Genomic DNA, 13,092 nt, shown 5'->3' with positions numbered 1-13,092 from the left:
AAGAGTGGCAGAAATTTCTTGGTCAACTGTGAGATAAAAAGAACGTTGGAACACCTTCCATCGCTATCCATAACTCCTGACTATAACATAACGCACAAGTGCTTGTTGCCACGGCAACTTGGCCTTCCCGCGTGAACTGTAATACATTGTACAGTGATTGAGTATTTACGATTATGCACTGATGACTGTGTTCCAGTGGTATTTGTGTTTTGCAGGGGCTGGAATACATCATCAGCCCCGGAGATTATTTTTCAATCTAATTTTATGAATTTCTTTGCTTTTGATGTTTGTTACACTGCCCATTTAATAGGCTGTCAACTCATTAATTTGTTAATTTATTCTTTGCTCAGAAGAGTATAGAGAGTGAGTTCTCGTGATGCTGTGGACAGCATTGCTGCCTCTGAACTGGAAGCTGCAGGTTTGAGTCCCAGTCCGGGACTGGATGGTCACAGAAGGTGGTTTTATAATGTGGCCAAACAGGTTCATTATTAACCTGTAAATCCTTCCCCACGCATCCTGGGCATACTCACTTCCACCTTCTTCTGTCGGGAAGAAAATACAAAAGTCTGAGGTCATGTACCAACTGCCTCAAGAACAGCTTCTCCCCTACTGCCATCAAACAGACTTTCAAATGGACCTACCTTGCATTAAGTTGATCTTTCTCCACATCCTAACTATGACTGTAACACTACATTCTGCACGCTCTCATTTTCTTCTCTATGAATGGTATGCATTCTCTGCATAGCGCACAGGAAACAATACTTTTCACTGTATGCTAATACATGTGACAATAATAAATCAAAGCAAATGAAAATCAGTATGCCTGACGGCAGGCTGTAAGAGCAGGACTGTGTTCTGGTGCCAGTGACAGATAAAGGTAGTGGCCCTTTAACGGGGGCCATTGGACCCAGCTGCCTGCCTCTCTTTCGTGGATATGTTCACGCCAGAGTGTCACATGGCAGCTGGTGGGATTTAAATTCAATTAATAAATCTGGAATATCTCAGTAATGGCGACCATGAATTGTTGTAAAGCCATCTGGTTCACTAATGTCCTTTAGGGAACGAAATCTGCTGTCCTGACCTGATAATGGCCTATACACAACTTCAGACCCACAGCAATGTGGATGAACTGACTGTGAACTGACTAGTTTAAGGGCATGGAAGAGCTAACAGATGTAGGCCTTTCTAGCAATGCTAACATCCCATGAGAAGATATAGAGAACAAAATGATTCCCCAATCCCATTCCTCCTGCTGTAATAGATTTCAAAGGAGGCAGAACATTCTCTCTGTGATGGCCAAGCCCACACCTCTCAGCCCACCCCCAAGCCATCTCCACACTCATCCAGGTCCACCTCCCCCTAGACAATCTGTGGTCTGGCTGGATTTGAATCAGGACCACAAATACAGAAAATGCTGGAAGACAAGGTTAAAATCTGGTCAGCCAATCAGCTTCATATGGACATTTTTAAATCAATTAGACAGAACGATTCCATTGTGTACTTTCCCTGCACAAACATCCCATCACCCGAGGTGATCCACACTGACTTCTATCTGCGTTCTGGGCCGCACTGTGGTTAGCACCGCTGCCTCAGAGCGAGGGGGACTCAGGTTCGATTCCTGACTTGAGTCTGCACGTTCTCCCCGTGTCTGCGTGGGTTTCCTCCAGATGCTCTGGTTTCCTCCCACAGTCTGAAAGACGTGCTGGTTAGGTGCATTGGCTATGCTGAGTTCTCCTTCAGTGTATTCGAACAAACGCCAGAGTGTGGCGACCAGGGATTCTTACAGTAACTTCATCGCAGTGTTAATGCAAGCCTACTTGTGACACTAATAAATAAACTTAAACTTAATCCTAAAGATATTATTCTCCTTCACAAGTCTCAGTGGACATCTTGTGAGAGAACGAGAAAGTTAATTTGAAGGGAAAATTCAAACAATATAAACTTGGAATTCCCAATTGTTTTACAATCAGGGCTGGTAAATGGAACGGTACAAATATTTTGTGAGCCAGTACATCAACAAGGCAGTGCTCAGCTCCACTGGATATTCCCCAATGACTAGACAAAGCAAAGGAAATGGAAGCCATCATACCCATGGGGGAATACAGCAAACAATAATTTAAGATTCAATGAACAACAAGAGTAAACAAATTGGAAGAATCAGCTCAGCTACTGTAACCTGCACACAGGGCAAAAACAGACAGAGAATCAATCAACTCAAGACTAACAAATGTGACTCAACGATTAACAAAATAAAACCAACGCAAGGAGGAAAAATGACCTCAATGAATAGCGTGGGATGAAAAGGACTAGGATAAATATTAAGGAATTCAAAAATACATAAAAATGATCAGCGGGGCACAGAAAACCCAAAAACAGTAAAATAGCAGAAATTAAAAAAGCTCCAAATAAGTCACCAGCGACAGATGGAATCAGTTCCGAAAGAGAATAAAGATACCTGCAAGGCATGGACTCACCATTTTGCCTACTGGACACTTAATAAAGCATACAGTATCTTAGATATATTAATGGTGGGGTGGCATGGTGGTTAGCACTGCTGTCTCACAGCACCAGGGACCGGCCTCGGGTCACTGTCTGTGTGGAGTCTGCACATTCTCCCTGTGTCTGCTTGGGTTTCCTCTGGGTGCTCCGGTTTCTTCCCACAATCCAAAGATATGCAGGTTAGGTGGACTGGCCATGCTAAATTGCCCCTTAGTGTCAAGGGGATTAGGAGGATAAAGACAGGGATAGGACCTGGGTGGGATTGTTGTTGGTGCAGACTCAATGGGCCAAATGGCCTCCTTCTTGTACTGTAGATTCTATGATAACAGGAGAATTAAGCACAAGAATAAGGATATCGCGTTGAACTTGTACAAGACACCAGTTAGGCCTCATCTGGTTGCTGTATCCAATTCTGAGTGCCAAACTTGAGTATTGACAAGAGTTAAGAGTAGATTCACAAGAATAATTCCAGGGATAGAGAGCCAGGAGAATAGATTGGAGAGGTTAGAACTGGTTTGCTTGGAGAGAAGGCAGCTGAGAGAGGTATTCAAGGTCTTGAGGGGTATGGGCAGGTTAAGTAGTGAGAAACTGCTCCCACTCAAAACAGAATCAAATTCTAGAGGACCCAGATTCAAAATAATTGGCAAAAAGAGAAAAGTGACGTGGGGAAACATTTTTTCACCCACAGGATGGCTAGAGTCTGGAACGAACTCCCCAACGGGGTGGTAGAGGTAGGTTCGATCGAGGCTTTCGAAAGAGGGTTGGACTGCTACCCGAAAAGAAAGAACGTGCAAGGTTACAGAGAGTGTGGGACCAGGCAGAATGTTCCTTCAGAGAACCAGTGCAGACTTGATGGGCTGAAAGGCCTCTCCCTCTGCACTGTGAAGATTCTGTGATATTTACAGACGTCACAGCGAGCGATGATCTACAATTTTCAAAATGAATGTTTCCCTATATCTACAAAAAAACTGAAGCTGAGTCAATCAGAGCATTTTTAAATTTGCAACGAGGCTTGAAAAAAAAATGAACACTTTTAACCTTGGTTTTGAAATGCGACTGCAGCCTTACAACACTATCGAGCTGGATTTTGTACACTCTGCTTAATCATACCACTGGAATGGAATCCTGGCTGGCCTGATGATCCTGAAAGCTTAAATCAAACTGCAAGTGTCAGCAGAACCCAAAGTTTAAATTGCAGCTTTCAGCTCCTTCCCTCACATCTGTTGTTTTACATAAACAATGCTGTTTTTGTATGAACATTAGGAAGGAGTAAAATGTACTGTTCTAAAATGTACTGTTGCAAAATCACAGCACAAGTGGACTGTGTGCAGCAGGGAACGCTAAAGGGATTCACGGCAACATACAGAAGAATAGGTACTGAGTCGTTTGGGCAATGAAGTTTCACTTACACACTGTTGCAAATTTTGGGTCTACATTCGGTATTTCAGTTACACGTATTCTACATTTCAGCTCAGCATCAGCAGTCGGTCCTGTAAACAGTTTCTATCTCCCCTAAGGTCGAGAATTGATCTTTACTGAGCAATAGCTGGTCATATCTTCTGATGTGGAGATGTCGGCGTTGGACTGGGGTAAACACAGTAAGAAGGCTCACAACACCAGGTTAAGGTCCAATAGGCTTATTTGGTAGCAAAAGCTCCTTTGTCGGGTAAGTGGGAGTTCTGTTCACAAACAGGGCACATAAAGACACAAACCCAGTTTACAAAATAATGGCCAGAATGCGAGTTTGTGTCTTTACATGCCGTGTTTGTGAACAGAACTCCCATCGACCTGAAGAAGGGGTAGAGCTCTGAAAGCTACTGGTTTTGGCTACCAAATAAACCTGTTGGACTTTAACCTGGTGTTGTGAGACTTCTTACTGTGCAGATCCTTTGATCCAGGGGAGGCAACAATTTAAATCTCTCGTTATTGCATATGGTGGCACAGTGGTTAGCAACGTTGCACTACAATGCCAGGAAACAATGGGGAATGATCAATGTTTTTGCGAGCGGAAAATGATTTCCAGTCAAGGGGTCCTTGTTGTTTGTTGTGGTGGCACAGTGGTTAGCACTGCTGCCTCACAGCGCCAAGGACCCTAGTTTGATTCTCAGCTTGGGTCACTGTCTGTGTGGAGTCTGCACGTTCTCCCTGTGTCAGCGGGTTTCCTCCGGGTGCTCTGATTTCCTCCCACAGTCTGAAAGACGTGCTGGTTCGGTGGATTGGCCATGCTAAATTCTCCCTCAGTGTACCCAAACGGGCGCCAGAGTGTGGCGTCCAGGATATTTTCACTAACTTCAGAGCAGTGTTACTGTAAGCCTACTCGTGACACTAAAATAAACTTTATGCTTTTCATCTGATTAAAGAGGCATAAACATCCTGGGGATACCACTGACCAGAAACTGAACTGCATTAGCCACATACCTACTGTGGCTTGCAACAGCAGGTCTGAGGCTGGGAACTCTGAGGCAAATAACTCACCCCCTGACTCTCCGGAGCCTGTCCAACATCTCCAAGGCACTAGTCAGGATTGTAATGGAATACTCCCCACTTGCCTGGATGACAACACTCAAGAAGCTCAATACCATGCAGAACAATGCAGCCCGCTTGATTGGCAAACTATAATTCTTGGTTTGGTTTAGGATTATTGAACGCAAAGACAGTGAATCTTGAGGTATTCTTTCCAGTGTTGTTTTCAGTTAGTTTAAATAGGAAGTGCCCTGTGAAAATGGCTTTCTTGGTGGCTAAAGTTTTCCTGGGTGTGGAACAGGTCACTCGGAATGGTTTACAAAAGGTGGTTAAATCAAACCTTCTGGATTTGGTGAACCAGCTGAAGTTGACTTTACCTGAAAGGGTGAGGAAAGAACGGGATAATTTCAGCGATCGCTCAGCATTCAAAATGGCCAGAAACACAGCCTGAATTGGAATTGGCGAAAATTCAATTACAAATGAAACAGCTTGAATAGGAAAAATAAATGAAACAACTGGAGTTGCAATGAGAAGCAAAAGAAATGAGAGAGAGGCAACTGCAGTGAAAAAGGAAAGACAAAACAGCACTGGAAAAAACAAAGAGAGAGACAAGGGAAGAGAGAGAGAGAGAGAGACAAGGGAATAAGAGAGAGAGAGAGAGAGAGATAAGGGAATAAGAGAGAGAGAGAGACAAGGGAATAAGAGAGAGCATTTGAATTTCAAGAACGGCACAGAAAGCTTCAACGTAAAATGGCAGAAGAGCAAAGATTTAAAACTGCAAGATTAGCAGTTGAAATGGCAGATGATTTTGAATAGGTTCATAAACTAAGGTTTGGTTTTCGACATCAATTTCAATCCGCGAGGAATAAAAATTGAGGAAAGGAGAAATCTGCAGGTGGCCAAGGTAAAGTAGGTCTTGTTGGAGATTGCAAGGATAGTTTAATTCAGGTTAAAAAGGAAATGCATGAGGGTGGAACAGAGGTAAGAAATCTTAGGTACTTTCATTGTAATAAAGTTGGACATACAAAGCCATAGTGTTGGTGTCTTAAGAAAAGGACTGGGAAAACAGGCGTGGTAAAATAGGATAAGCCAGTGGGGTCACAAAAGTTTTGATACAAAAGTTAAGCTGATTGTAGTGTGGAAGACCATTCGTCTTCGCCTCAGGACAGCACAGGAGTTCCTCGAGGTAGTGTCCTATGTCTGACCATCCACAGCTGCTTCATCAGTGACTTCCCCCATTGTAAAGTCAGAAGTGGGGATGTTTGCTGAGATTGCACAATGTGCAGTATCATTTGCAACTCCTCAAGGCACCGACGCACGTCCTATCCGAATGCAGTAAGATCTGGGCAATATTCAGGCTTGGGTTGATAAGTGCCGAACAACACTTGCTGGGCAATTGCCATCTCCAACAAGAGAGCCTAACTACCAAATCCTGACGTTCAAAGGTAATACTGTCAACACGTTTGGATCACCATTCACCAGAAAATGAATATCATCAACCACAGAAAAGCTGTGGTGACTAAATCAAGTCAGAGCAGGCCCCCCTGTGATTAAAACAAAGTTTATTTATTAGTCACAAGTAAGCTTACATTAACACTGCAGTGAAGTTATTGAGAAAATCCCCTAGTCGCCACACTCCGCCACCTGCTCAGGTACACTGAGGGAGAATTGAGCATGGCCAATTCAACTAACCTGTACATCTTTGGAGTGTGGGAGGAAATCGGAGCACCCAGCGGAAACCCACATAGACACAGGGAGAACATGCAGACTTCACACAGACAGTGACCTAAGCCAGGAATCGAACCCGAGTCCCTGGCGCTGTGAGGCATAACTCACTTCCTGACTCCACAAAGCCGGCCTGCCACTTGAAAGGCACAAGCTAAGAGAGTGTAATAGAATGCTCTGCACTTACCTGGATGGATGCAGCTCAAAGATCAAAGAAACAGTTCAACAGCATGACCAACATCCCATTGACATGTTTAACCAGCCACTACCTTCATCATTGGTGTACTGTGTCTGCAGTGTGTCCTATCGATGGGATACACCACAGTAACTCACCAAGGTTCTCTGACAGCATCTCCCAAGCCCACAACCTCCGCCACCTAGAAGGACAAGTTGTTTAAGAGTAACTTAAAGTTTGAGTTGTTTAAGAGTAACTTAGACAGGCACGAGTGGGTTGGAGATGGGAGGATATAGGAGATTGTTTTAAATAAGGTTCATTAGCATTGGGACGTCCCTGGAAATGTAAAAGGATATGGTAATGATAATAATGTTTTTTCTCTTTTAATTCACAGGTTTTAAGTCGGTCCGCCTCGTTGTCCAACGAGGGGCATACACGCGATGGGTTGTACTCGGGCTGCTCTTGAATGTTCGAGATTGGCCTAGTGCTTCATGTCGTTAGTGTACGCTTAAACTGGACCAGATGCTGGGCAACACGACAGCTCAGTGACTATCACTGTTTGCTGTGCAGACACATGGATTTGGGCCGGTGTCTGTGGGAGTTTGCGCATTCTCCCCGTGCTTGCGTGGGTTTTCTCCGGGTGCTCCGGTTTCCTCCCACACCCCAAAGATGTGCTATTAAGCTGACTGGAGGTAATAAATTGTCCCTAAATTAGTTTCCCTCAATGTGGATGGCCATAAAAACAATAGATAAGGGTCATGGGTGGAGGGGGGGACTGGTAGTATTAAAATGGCGGCGCGGGCTCGTTAGGCCGAAAGGCCTGTTTCCCGGGCTGTTTTTTTTCTTGTTCTCTTGTTCTTGATAAGAGCGACAGATGCATGGGGACACCACCCTAATTTCCCTTCAAGTTATAAAGCACATATAGATATAAGCAGATATATCTGATTTGATTTATTGTTGCATGTAGAATCATAGAATCCTACAGTGCAGGAGGCCATTCTTCCATTGAGTCTGCACCGACCACAATCCCACCCAGGCCCTATCCCCATAACCCCATGCATTTACCCTAGCTAGCCCCCCTGACACTAAGGGGCAATTTATCATGGCCAATCCACCTAATATGCTGCACATCTTCAGACTGTGGGAGGAAACCGGAGCACCCGGAGGAAACCTATGCAGGCAGAGTCTGTGTGCTGAGACTTAATCTCTATCTGGGTGTACAGCTGCACATTATCTCGCTGTAATGATCATAATAAAGGAGCAGGAGGAGGCCATTCAGCCCCATGAGTCTGCTTGGCCGTTCTATATCATCATGACTTATCCGATTGTGATCGTAACTCCATCTTCCTGCCTGTGCCCGGAACCCTTAATCTATCTAACAAGGGAGTTCATAAGGCTAATCACAGAGTGTTTCAGCTCTGTCTCTACCTCCCAGTGTGGTTTATATAGAGCAATCCCTATTGCCAAGTCTGGGTAACCACATACATGTATTAGTAGTATGCAGTTGTGCCTTGCCACAATACAGACAACGCATACCATTCGTAAATGAGTACATAGGGGAGGAGGAAGGGAGAGGTGCAGATTATAATGTTACAGTCATAGCTAGGGAAAGATCAACTTAATGCAAGGTAGGTCCATTCAAAAGTCTGATGGCAACAGGAAAGTTGTTCTTGAGTCAGTTGGTACGTGACCTCAGACTTTTGTATCTTTTTCTCGATAGGAGGAGGAGGGAGGGAGAATGTCTGGGGTGCGTGGGGTCCTTGATTATGCTGACTGCTTTTCCGAGGTAGCGGGAAGTGTAGATGGAGTTAATGAATATATCATAGTTCTTTCATTGCCACTGGGCTTCCTACACAACATTGTGGGAGTGTCTTTATTGCATAGACTGCTGCAATTCAAGGCAATGTTTTACTGCCATCTTCAAGGGCAACTAAGGATGGGTACCTCGCAATGTGATGCCTGCGTTCTAAGAACTAATTGTTAAAAATTGACCTGAGATTGCTGGGATAGGAAGGAGGAGGGAGCACTGGATGAGTATTAGGTGGTGACATCTGCTGGAAAACATAAGCATGGAAGTTAGGCAGAAGTATAAGAACATAAGAAATAGGAGCAGGAGTAGGCCATCTAGCCCTTCGAGCCTGCCCCGCCATTCAATAAGATCATGGCTGATCTGTTGTGGCTCAGTTCCACTTTCCCGCCCTCTCCCCATAACCCTTAATCCCCTCTCTTATCAAGAACCCATCAACCCGCTTCTTAAAAATATTTAGCGAGGCAGCCTCCACCACTTCAACGGGCAGAGAATTCCAGAGATTCACCACCCTTTGAGTGAAGAAGTTCCTCCTCAACTCCGTTCTAAACCGCCTCCCCTTTATCTTGAGGCTGTGCCCCCTAGTCCTACTGTCTTTTTTGAGCGGGAAGAGTCTCTCCACCTCTATCCTATCCATCCCATTCATCATCTTATACGTCTCAATGAGATCTCCCCTCATTCTTCTAAACTCTAACGAGTACAAGCCTAGTTTATTCAGCCTCTCCTCATAGCTCAATCCCCTCAACTCCGGTATCAGCCTAGTAAACCTCCTCTGCACTCCCTCCAGGGCCAAAATATCCTTGCGCAGGTGCGGCGCCCAAAACTGCACACAGTACTCTAGCTGCGGCCTCACCAATGCCCTATACAGCTGCAGCAAGACCTCCCTACTTTTATATTCAATCCCCCTCGCTATGAAGGCCAGCATCCCATTCGCCTTCCTGACCACCTGCTGCACCTGCAAGCTGGGTTTTTGCAACTCATGCACAAGGACCCCGAGGTCCCTCTGCACTGTCGCCTGCTGCAGTTTTTCACCACGTAAGTAATAGTCCTTCCTACCATTCTTCCTACCAAAGTGGACCACCTCACACTTGCCAACATTAAATTCCATTCGCCATCGCACACCATGATTAAATAGTTAAGATCAACACATGAAAAATGATTATATAAACCATTGGTTCTGGAGGAGAGGCCACTCACTGTTTTCAAGAGAAATGGGGGGAGTTTTAAAAACTAGTCAGTAAGACCAGACATGGTTACACTCATGCTGCTTTGTAAATCTTTCACTGGCCTAATTTTAGAATGAGGTTAATATTTAAGATTCTTTCCATGATGATGCAGGTCCATTAGCAGAAGCAGCTACTCATGAAAAGGTTCCAACGGAACTTACAGAAAGCAAGGCAAACAAGGGATTAACTAATCAACTGGTGCCTGGAATAAGTGCAAGTTAAGACAAAAACAGACTTATTGAACTTTGGCTAAGATCAAGCATCAGATCAAGCCCCAAGGTCAGGTGCAATGCCTGTTTTTGACAGCTGGGATGTATGATGTCTCGCTTGTGGATGCCTTGAATTGGATTCAATTTGAATTGTTTTTTTGGAGTGAGCAAGGAGATGGATTAAAGGCTTTTCTTGTCCACTCTGCGCATTGGCTTGGTAACTTTAAGAATGGAATACATTTTTTTGTTAAAATGTCAACGCCAACAGGAAATGTTGAGTGAACTGTGGCTTCACAGAACATAAATAACACAAATAGTTTGGCTGATTATCTCCAAAACAGTAATATAACCGGGGGGGGGGGAGGGGGGAAGAGGAGAAGAGTAGTAATTCACAGATGATTCCACGATTGGGAAGGGCCAGGACATTCTGCTCTTAACTGAAATATCAGAAGTGTGAAGATTTGGAACTTTCAAAGACAGATTAAGGATAAAAAAGTGAACATTCATAAGAACATAAGAAATATAAATTCAAGAAAGAAAGTCAAAGAAATATAAGAACATTGAGAATCAGATCTGGAATAGGCTGTCTGGCCCTTCAAGCCTACTCCTCAATTCAATAGGATAATTTTCTAACTTAACGCCATCCCCCTACACTATCCTCATACATATTAATTCCCTCACTGCCCAAAAACCTATTGAACTCCGTCTTGAATATACAGGTTAACCCCATCCAATACTGTGGAATATAACAATCCAAGTAGCTGGTATTTTTATAGAACTCAGAATATTTCATTCATCCCCTAACCACGCACGGTTTGGGCAAGTAACTGTGTGACCCTCCCTCAAATACAGAAGAAAATGTACAATGCCTCAAAAGTGCATATCAGATTATCAGCTCAAATTAAAGAATGGTTTCATGCTAATTTAAACATCTGTATGTTGAGCAAAATAGTAGTTAAGCTCAGCATCACATCTCGAGATGGATAGTGAAATGTGGATCATTAAATGCCTCCAAACCTTAATCAAATCACATATTTATTAAGGAAGTCAAACACACTTGAAATTCAGAACAGGAATTTCCAAAATAAATCGAAATGAGTTGCAATTATTCTTAAATCAACATGACCCCAAGCAGAATACTTTGTACGTTTCTTATTCTTTTACAATTTCAATTCAGCAAGCAGAGCTTCAAATGTCAATCTAAACAAATTCCCAACTACTCCTGGGAGGCAAGAGACAACTTACCCACACAGTCGCAGCACTCATCCCACAGAGTACCTAAGCAAAGCATGCATTCTTTACAGCATGAACAATTCCCGTCTATAGGACGGCACTGGCACAGTTCCTGCAAAAAAAAACAAACATACAACAGCTGAATATCCAGAAAAAACTATCACGTTAACTGCTCAGAGGTCTTGGGAGCATCAAACATTCTGCTTCAGAGTAACGTATGAAAAACAAAGAACAAGAACAAAGAAAAGTATAGCACAGCAACCGACTCTTTGGCCCTCTAAACCTGTGCTGATCACGATGCCCTAACTAAACTTTAAAAAATCCTTCTGCCCTTACTCAAGGATAAGGACAGAAGATATTTTAAAGTTTAATGGTCTGTATCCAGTCCATTGAGATAATCACAGATTCACTTCTTTTGGATGAGGGAGTTTTGGCGGATTGACCTGAAATTTATAAATATTTGGCTATCTGTAAAATAAACTCACTTAACAGTAATTGTTATATATTTTAAAGGGTTGTGTGGTTGCTTTAAGAGCTGATTGCATGATGTGATGCTGAGGTTTTAAGGTGTTGCAAGCTACTTTCAGTTGACACACTGGTCAGGGCAGGAAACATCTCTTTTAATAAAACCTGTTGCGTTGTTAGTTTGAGTCTGCGTGTGCAAACCACATCTTTTTTTTGTTAAAAGCCACAACCCTAACATAGTTAGGCACTCACCTGATGATGGAGCAGTGTCCCGAAAGCTCCTGCTACCAAATAAACCTGTTGGATTTTAACCTGGTGTTGTGAGGCTACTTACTGTGCCTACCCTAGTCCAATGCAGGCAACTCCACATCATAGTTAGGTCATTGCAGGAATAAACCTAAGTTGACTTTAGCGCCAATTTAGGCCACTTTCCTACACAGAGTATCTCAGCAGTAGAGTTAAAAGGAACAAGTTAGATTTGTGGCTAAAAGCGATAACGGTGCTCCTGAACTTTAACTACCTAAATACTTTCCATCTTCAACTCATTTAAAAGATGTCTGGATATGGGGAGGAGGAGGGGGTGTTATTGGATATTGAATTTGATGATCAGCCATGATCATAATGAACGGCAGAGAAGGCTCAAAGGGCCGAATGGCCTACTCCTGCTCCTAGTTTCTATGCATCTCAAGTGCTGTAACCTGCAGGCTGTGGACAAAATGCTGGAAAGTGGGATGAGGCTGCGTGGCTTGGTTTGTGGCTGGCACAGACACGATGGGTTACGTGGCCTCTTTCTGTGCTGCAAATCTTCTATGCCTCTCTGAAGGTTTTCATCTCTGAGGTCAGCTAAATTTGAAACTACTTGAGTTTTACGATTTCAAAAAGACGACAGGATCCAGCCTCACCACTTGTTAAAATGTAAAGGTTTCTGTTTAACCCCTCCTAATATCTCCCTCTTTGGTTCAACGTCCATTTTTAAATTTGACTTGTGCCTCAGCGTAGGCCCGTTCACCCACTGTCATATGAAGAGACAGTGGCGTCATGATAGTGCCATTAGCTTAGGGCAATTTTTAAAAAAATTGAATTCAATTGAATTGATTTATTATTGTCACACGTATTGGGATGCAGTGAAAATCATTGTTCTATTGTGTACTATACAGATAAAACATACCACTCATAGAGTACATAGGGGAGAAGGAAAGAATACAGTGCTGCAGTTATCAATAGGGTGAAGAAAAAGATCAGCATAATGTGGGATAGGACCATTCAAAAGTCTGATGGCAGCAGGGAAGA

The 13,092-nt window shown here is 43.5% G+C and overlaps 1 protein-coding gene across 1 annotated transcript in view; it reads right to left on the bottom strand.

Moving 5' to 3' along the window:
• Window positions 1-13,092, bottom strand: part of twsg1a (twisted gastrulation BMP signaling modulator 1a) — a 45,278-nt gene that overhangs the window by 9,596 nt on the left and 22,590 nt on the right. Inside the window, exon 2 of the mRNA XM_080194657.1 lies at window positions 11,350-11,449. Within this exon, the coding sequence (XP_080050783.1) occupies window positions 11,350-11,449 (100 nt within the window). The remainder of the gene's footprint in view (window positions 1-11,349; window positions 11,450-13,092) is intronic.

Source organism: Carcharhinus amblyrhynchos, chromosome 8, assembly GCF_965287045.1.
Source record: "Carcharhinus amblyrhynchos chromosome 8, sCarAmb.v2.hapA, whole genome shotgun sequence".
In the NCBI taxonomy this organism is placed as follows: domain Eukaryota; kingdom Metazoa; phylum Chordata; class Chondrichthyes; order Carcharhiniformes; family Carcharhinidae; genus Carcharhinus; species Carcharhinus amblyrhynchos.
The sequence above is the reverse complement of the archived record's forward strand: the minus strand, read 5'-3'. Positions and strand labels throughout refer to the sequence as shown.